At 41.3% G+C, this 8,997-nt stretch overlaps 1 protein-coding gene across 1 annotated transcript in view; it reads left to right on the forward strand.

Annotated features, from left to right (window-relative positions):
- Positions 1 to 8,797, forward strand: part of CFAP92 (cilia and flagella associated protein 92 (putative)) — a 184,067-nt gene extending 175,270 nt beyond the window's left edge. Inside the window, exons 17-18 of the mRNA XM_073574273.1 lie at positions 4,159 to 4,340; positions 7,665 to 8,797. Of these exons, the coding sequence (XP_073430374.1) occupies positions 4,159 to 4,340; positions 7,665 to 7,860 (378 nt within the window). The 3' untranslated portion in view covers positions 7,861 to 8,797. The remainder of the gene's footprint in view (positions 1 to 4,158; positions 4,341 to 7,664) is intronic.
- Positions 8,798 to 8,997: the final 200 nt, after the last annotated feature.

The raw sequence follows: 8,997 nt of genomic DNA on the forward strand, positions 1-8,997 counted from the left end.
GGAGTTTGTCCTCAGGAAAGATATATATCTTTGTACCGTGTTAGCAAGTAGATAGAAAAATATTCAGAATTGAGAGTCCTCAGTGGTTGATACCTTTTAATGGCTAACTGAAAAGATGGTAACACATTGCAAGCTTTCGAGACTACTCAGGTCTCTTCATCAGGCATAGACTAATACAAAATCTGAAGAATCACATATTTATACACAATACAGCACAGAAATAACGCAATAGATAAGACAAGTGATGTGAAGCAGAACTATCATTATGGGTGAGTGATAGACAGTTATCGCAATAAATATTGGACCAGTTCATAGATAAGCAGTGAAGGTTTTATTGTCCTCTGATTGGGGTCTGGTAATGTGATGCCCACACAAGGTCTTAGGAGCAAATTCCTTAATTGATGTAAAAAGACATAAATCCATGCGACACATTCATTCCTGCACTGAAATTGTCAAATGTCATCACGAGCTTGTACTCCCAAACTTTTCTGTGTCTCTGAGATGTGAAGTTACCTTTCAATACCAGTAATTTCATGTCCATGGTGCTGTGATCAGGCATACAAAAATGTTTTGCCACAGGTAGATGCATTGTTTTCTTTTATTGTGTGGCGATGAGAAGTCATCCTTGTTCTCAGTTTTTGCCCTGTCTCCCCCACATACAGACCCCCAGTTGGACATCTAGTACAAATAATTAGATACACCACATTCGATGTGATGCAGCTAAAAGTACCTGGGATCTTGTAGTCCTGATGTGAATTGGGGATCTTTATCTTGTCCGTGGTCATTGGAGTTTGTCCTATATTTATCCTATTTTGCATGTTGGAGGTCATTACTAGCCCTATCCGACTCCTGTTCCTGTGCTTCCTTGTAAACATTCAACATATAGTTAAGGAAATATTAATTGGTCTATTCGAAACTAGAGAAGAATGCTCCTTTCTACAATTATGAGCCAATTCTTTTCCTTCCCATGCCTCATAAAGTCATTAGTCACTCTTAAAAGCTGATAAAATCTGTGCTGCTTAATCAAGATGGACCGCCATCCTGCTGAGGCATCAGAGTTCAGCTGCCGATAGAATCCTATAGAGAGGGGAATAGAAAAGACTGAAGGCAGAAAGACAGGTTATGCTGCTGCTTCCTAGTAAGTGTTTTATCTCACGCCAGTGCTGAATTCACTGATGTACTGCTGTATGTCCTTTAAGCTGGTTGTGAACATGTGCCCCATTTCGACACTAGAGCAGGAATCCCCTCATGCCTAAGTGTGCAGTATATGGGAGACATCATAGACTCTAGTCTCCAGCCACCAACTCAAGAGACAACTTAAAATTCGAGATAGAGGCAGCAGTGAAAAATGAAGAATAGAAACAATGCAATTCTTCATGTACACACACATCACCACTTATTCGGAAAGTACAATTGCACTGGTGCCAAAAGTAAATTATGACCAATCAGAATAATGAGTTGCATGCAGAATCGCAAATAAATGACATATAAACAAATAAATACAATGAATGCCAGAGTGTAGAAAAAAAGCTACTAAATATAATGCTTCCAAAATCTGAGAGTTTCTTAGAATTGCTTTTTCAGGGTATAGCAAGCCCGACGAGCAACTCTGCAAATTGCGCTTTTGGTTTTGGAGGAGTCTTGCCTTTCTCTTTGCTGGCTATTACTCCGTGCTCTGGCATTAATTATATTTTATTTATATCTCATTTACTTACTGTTTTGCATGCAGTTTTTTATTGTGTCTGCTCATAATATGCCTTTTGCACATATACACTTGCATTTAACCTCACGTGCATGCAGTTCTACCATTTCTATGGCAACTTGTTATTTGTCAGGGGATGTTTACCCTTCTTTTTGTTTGATTTGTTTATTGGACCTTTTTGGACTATAATCCATGATTGTTTGATCCCTAATATATTGTTTTTGAAATATACATCTTTAAAACATCATTGCTTACCAGTATAAAAGCTCTCTCAAACTCCTTAGATACCACGGTCTTTAGATGCCATAGTCAGTAGAAGCATCTAGACTAACTGTCCCAATCTGGACTGCCCGCGGTGCCCACTACCTCCGGCCCCAATTATGATGTGAAAAGATATTGAATAGAGTTGAATGGATCAATGTGCGGGACTCTGGTCTAGTGTACAGGACATTGTTACCTGGCCGCTAGACGATGAAGGCAGCAAATCTCCTACCTTCTAGCATCCTCGGCACGGCTTTTGATTAGTCAGGGGTGGTGCAACATCACGTGTGGGTCATATCATACACATGGCCCTGCGCCAGCCCTGACAAATCAAATGAAGGTGAGATTTGTAGGCTCCAGTCTATTGGACAGGTACCACTGACCTGGACAGTGGACCAGAGACCCGCAAATCAATCTGCTCATCTCTAGTATTGAGGTGATTGGAAGCGGGTATTAAAGGTATTATTTTTGTACAACCTGGTAATATAAGCTGAGATATTTAGCAATAACAGTGTTTTGGATCAAAAGCTCTTTATCTTACATGCCTTAATGATTTAACCTCATTGTCTTCGATGTACTGTCTTCTAGCAACATTTTTGTGTGTGCCAATGTCTATATGCATTGTAAGGCAGCGGTGTTTTCGCCAGTGAATTTAGTGAGAAAGTGACTTGGGCAAGTTAAGTAAAACGTCCTTTATTGTCCAAATACTGCACACAGGAAATTGCTCACCTCTGGATCGCAGCCGGGAACAAGTAAATAAAGTCCAGTGCCTCTGGCACTTGCACCCCAGGAAGGCTCACGGGTGCCATCGTGGTTGCCCACGTGGTTGGCTCTTGTCTGTATGTATTCCCTTCACACAACAAGGCATTATGTCCACAACGCCTACAGCTGTGCAACATGTGAAATCCAAACACAAAACTGACACACCCGTGACCCAAACCTTTACAGCAGGTTTAAATGGAAACTGTGGTCATGGGCCACTTGTAAGACCCGACATAAATCATTAAATGGAAATGTAAGCTCGACCACGTAATGGCACGTGGTATGTATTTAGTGTTTTCGTTGTTTGCATAAGACTCCCTTATATAATAATAATTACATTAAGGATCCAGTTTTGGCTAATATTGATGTAGTCTTTACTGTTTTCTATTATAAGTGAGTCTGTGCTGATCTATGACGTTTCTGTATTAATTGCAGATAACAGGCTGTACTCTTTATGTCTGAATAATATCCTGCTGCTTAAAAATTTGTGAATCACTGCTGACATAGGGAAACACCTATACCTTTGTACTGTAGTATAATAATAGCATAATATAATCTACTGCTATTGTGCCTAGAATCACACTGCCCTACCGCCCCTGTTTTTATGGGGTTATTTTATTACTTGTATGTTGTGTTTAATTTGATAATAAAGATTGTGATTGCAAAGATTTATCTGATGTAATAGATATGATTCACTATAATTGGTGGTAATAGGGTATGATGTATCACTTGTAAGACCCGGACTGGAGGGAGACATCCGTCCCACTACTATCCTACAAATCTCTCCAAAAATAAAAGCCCAAGACAATTTTTTCCTAAACTGAATTGGTCAAATAAGGTGACCCATTCCACACTTAGGGTGTTTCCACAGTCAGGAAACGCTGCGGGTTTGACGCTGCGTTAAGCCGCAGCGTCAAACCCGAAGCGTCCAGATGTTACAGCATAGTGGAAGGGATTTTATGAAATTCCAACTCCACTATGCGTCCGATTACGTGGGTGACACACTCGTGTAATGGGACATGTGGCGCGTATTTCCAGACCGCAGCATGTCGGTTTACCTTGCGGAGACGCTCAGTCTCCACAAGGTAACCTGCCTACGCTATAGGTACCTTGCGGTGATTCCGGATGTGTTCACTGAGCACATCTGGAATCACCGTGCGGCCAGACAGGGGCGGGGCTTTGGGCGGAGTGGGTTTTACCCTCTGTCCAAAGCGCTGCAACTCCGGTACGTGGAGACGTACCCGAACTTTTATTTTGCACGATAACCACTGCTGTGACTGTGATTACAACACATTCCAGCCGGTTCAGTATGCTTCTTAGCACATTCTGGGGGATACATAACAGCCCTTGCATGACTCCCCTCACTGTCTCACAGCATGAATAAAGAACAAGGATAACTACACCTCCTGAAATGTATTTCTTCTCTTTCGTAGCCCATGCCAGGGTTGTCTGTGTTATCAAAGCCAGGAAGGAATGGAAGCAAAATCGGGATGAACAGCAAGGGATTTATTCCAGGAGAACTCAAAGATCACAGCCTGCAATGGACTGACAACATAATTCCCTGCCACAACATGGACCATGAGATATTCCGCAAGCTGAGAGGAAAAGACTTCACGTGAGTTCAAATCACTGTCCGATGTCAGATCTTTCCACAGGATAATCAATAACCCCTTAATTGTAGTTTAACTTCCATTAGCTGTTCTGTGTCTATGTGGCCCCAGGAGATGGTAATGACTTAAAGATCATCTATTGCACAATTTGCTAAGGTATAAAAGTTCATTAGTAATTCCCTGGGTAGCACACGCATCTTCACTTTGCAATTTTACATCTTATCTTACATTTACTTTTTATTTACGAGGACATACAGTACAGTGCAAATGTTTTAGGCAGGTGTAGAAAAAAGCGCTGCAAGATAACAATGGTTTAAAAAATAGAAGGGTTAATAGTTTATTGGTTTGCGAAAAACCTACTGTCTCTTCATATAACCCCAGACAGACTTGATGATGTTAAGATCAGAGCTCTGTGAGAGCCATATCATCACAACCAGAATTCCTTGTTCTTCTTCACACTAAAGATCATTCTTATTGACATTGGCTGTATGTTTGGGGTCATTGTTCTGCTGCAGAATAAATTTGGAGAGAGTCACATTACCTCCCTGACGGTATTGCATGATGGATACGTATCTGCCTATATTTCTCAGCATAGAAGACTCCCATAATTGGGCAATATTGAGGACCGTAGATGCAGGAAACGTAGTGCAGCAGATGAAAGACACATCGTGCCTACTTTGAACTCAAAAATTGTCCAGCAATGCCATTAGGTTCAGCTTTAAGACATATATAGGGTAAGTTCACTCAGTCAATTACCCATTGTGAAAGCCAATTAGTCCTGTATCTAACAAGGGGGTGTCCTTGCTGTCTGGGAAGTGTTCTTTATGAATTGTGGTAGTAATTTGTTTTCAATTTGGGTAGATGTGTGTCCTGGCTTAAATTATTATCTAATAAATATCTGATGTTTTAGGTTATACGTTACATGGAGTAAAGCTCCGCCTACAATTGTTAACCTGTTAAACTCTGATAGCTTCATTTTTTTTAAAAATCAGATAGATTTTTATTTAAACAAGCCAAAATATAAAACAGATATTACATGACAATACTCGTTTTACATTATTGCGGCAAACTCTCCCCCCCCACCTCCATGGAGACCTTTCCCAATACAAACATTACTTCATCTTTTATTAAAGGGAACCTGGCACCTGTTTTGGCTGCTAGAAGGTGCAGCCGCTGCCTTTCAGGGCTTATCTACAGCTTTCTGTAATGCTGTAGATAAGCCCCCGGTCCGACCTGCAAGATAATAATAATAAGTTTTATTATACTCACCCGGAGGGGGGGCGGTCCGGTTCGATGGGTGTCGCAGGTCTGGCGCCTCCCATCTTCTTACGACGTTGTCCTCCTGCTTGCTTCACCGGCTCTCCAGCATCGTGCTTCTCCGCAGGTGTACTTCTCTGCCCTGTTGAGCGCAAAGCACTGCAGTGCACAGTTGCCAGGAAAGGTCAGAAAGGCCCTGCGCCTGCACACTGCAGGAATTTGCACTGCTCTCAACAGGGCAGAGAAGTACACTACACCTGCGCAGGAGAGCAATGAAGCAAGCCAGGAGGATGTCGTCACAAGAAGATGGGAGGTGCCGGACCCGGACCTGCGACACGCATTAGACCGGACCACCCCCCCGGGTGAGCATAATAAAACTTATTTTTCTTCTCTTTCAGGTTACATCGAGGGCTTATCTACAGCATTACAGAATGCTGTAGATAAGCCCTGAAAGGCGGTGGCCGCATCTTATAGCGGCCAAAATAGGTGACAAGTTCCCTTTAACAGTGTCTGACAATGTTTCAGTTCACCATAAGTTTTCCGCTACAATAGAATATACAAGTGTTACTCTAATTAATCCTATCCAACCATGACTGCCATAGTCTATGGAAATAATTCTGCTTATTCCTTTTAATGTAATGTGTCTTTCAAGTTGAATTATATAATTCGTTTGAGCAATAACTGATAGCTTCATTTATCACTCGCCAGCATGGGGCTGCTTCATTGGTTGTCATTATGGAGCTCCTCTGAAACCTGTGGTGGCCTGGCTTCAAAGGAAACCTTGATTTATTAAATGGCACAAGCGATTAGATGATCGCAGCTTCAAGTCCCCTAAGGGGACTACTAAGAACAGTGAAAAGTAAAAAAAAATAAAAATGAAATAATAAATCGCCCTCTTTCCCCTCATTACAAATAAAGATATTAATAAAATACATATATGTGGTATTACCACATTCAGAAAAGTCAGATCTAGGAAAATATAAAAATAACTAAACTGATCGGTAAACGCCGTAAACGGGGAAAAAAAATCAAGTAAAAATCAAAATTAATTTTTTTTGGGTCGCTACAATGCCATAAAGAATGCTGGGACAAGCAATGAAAACGTTGCATCTATCCCAAAATGGTGTATTAATTAAAACTTGATCTTGGTCCTCAAGAGATAAGCCATCACACAGCTACATCGACTGAAAAGTGAAAATGTTATGGGTCTTGGAAAATAACACAACCTAAAAAAATTTTTGGGAACCATCTGATTTTTTGTCACCACTAAAATAATAAAAAAAACAACTGGAAATGTTTGATATCACTGTAATTGTACTGACGAGCTACATCATATCACATGGTCAATTGTACCACAAAATGTACACTGTAAAAACAAGCCCCAAAAAACAATGTCAGAATTCTCCCCACTTTGAGCTTTTTCCCGTTTTCCAGTACACTTTGTGGTAAAACGAATTGCATCATTAAAAAATACAACTCGTCTGGCGAAAAGCAAAACCTCATATGTCTACATGGACAGAATAATACAAAAGTTATTGCTCTGTGAAGGTGAGGAAAAAATGAAAACCCAAAAATGAAAATTGGCCCAGTCGTTAATGGGTTAAATGTGTTCCTAATTAGATAAACCCTTTACTTATTGATTGTTGCCTGGTTTCCCTCGTTGTCCACAATTTAAGGGTAAGTGCACACGCTGCAGATTCACCTGCGGATTTTTCTGTGTGGATTTGCAGGTAAATCCGCAGGTAAAATGACCTGTGTTTTACCTGCGGGTTTCCCCTGCGTTTTGACACCTGTACAATAGAAGAGGTGTCAAAACGCAGCAGAATCTGCAAAAAGAATTGACTTGCTGCGGATTTGAACCCGCAGCAAATCCGCAGCATGTGCATTGCGGTTTTAAAAACCCATAGGATAGCATTGAACTGTACATTGCTTGCGGATCCGCAGCGGGTGCATATACAACATTTAGGGTATTTTCATTGCTCACTCTTCAATACACTTGGAAAAGCTGAGGATCGTTTCTCCTCTGAATACTTCCGGTGAATATTTAGTTTGTGTTTCTTTGGTTCTTACAGATCAATTTCTAAAGAACGTTCAGTCGAGTACAAGAGGAAAATTAAAGATTTGAGTAAAGAAGAGAGAGATTCATTCATCTCTTTAAAGTCAAGACAGCCTGATGTACAATCTAATTCAGCAGCAAATATGGCGAATGAATTTAGGAATGTTCTTCAGATCCAGAGCCATGAAGGTTTTCTGCTTCACATACAATAGCTGGAGACCACCCACACAAAATGTCATGTGTTATGAAGACACGATCTGAAGATTGACGATGTGGAAACTCACTGAACTTTTCTGTGCAAGATTTAACTCCTCCAGACAGTTTTGCTGACTTTATTGCATAAAAGTGAACCTGTTGCTTTGTCTATGCGGTTCAGTCTATGTACAGGGTATTAATGGAGTTTTCCTGGATTTCTCAGAATAGGTCACTGTGAAGTTCTGAAGTTGTGGGTTGTAATAATCACCTAGGCAGGTTAACGATGCAACAATTTTTTTATTCCTGACGTCCATGGTTTTACAACAAAACCAGGTAGATGGCCAAAATACATTGCCCCCAGTCCACATGATACCCTCCCTGGAGCCCATAGTCCCACTGTCCCAGTACCAGGCGATACTGTCACCCAACTTTTGGTTGGCCCACAGATTTTGTTTCTCCTGCCAGTATACTCTGTAGTCACAGTCCAGGCTCTTCACGACGACAAATAACACAACTGACGTCCATGTATCCAGCGGCAGCAATCCTTAAAGAAAGTTTGTGAAATCCAGACAAATCCTACAACTGTAGCAGGGGGATCCAACCCAGCCAGTAACTGATCTACAAAACTCCATAGGCCATCCATTCATGACTCCAGGACGTCATCCTAGATCCTCTCCCTTCAACATCACTCCAACTGCCTGACTAAATATGTGGCTTCTTTTCCTCCCTCCCCATTACACATTTCCTTTTAGCTCAAAGAATGAAGAATATTCCACGAGACCATCACCTGGGACTGCATGTGAGACCCCCTGTACTGTAGTGATGACTCCCTTGGGTTTACTATCCCCAGCCACATAATGGGCCATAGAAGCGCAATACGGCCGTCGTTGCCCTTACACGCCATCTCCCGTTGAAGATGTTTTAACCGTTTCAATAAAAATTGGACTTCACAGACTGGTGAGTGCCACCTACTCTTCTTTCTCCACAAGGACTTTCAGTATTGTTGTTTTTTTGGTGGGCACCCGAAGGTCCAGGTTTTTTATGCCAGCAGCGTAATAACACACCTATATGAGATTGTGCTTCAGAAGTGTTTAGCGGTGCAGATCGCTTTTTTACTTGTGTGAATATTACATGCAGGTATTGCCTAACAATCA

This window comes from Dendrobates tinctorius, unplaced genomic scaffold, assembly GCF_039654945.1.
Source record: "Dendrobates tinctorius isolate UK_male_01 unplaced genomic scaffold, ASM3965494v1 ptg000038l, whole genome shotgun sequence".
NCBI classification, from domain to species: domain Eukaryota; kingdom Metazoa; phylum Chordata; class Amphibia; order Anura; family Dendrobatidae; genus Dendrobates; species Dendrobates tinctorius.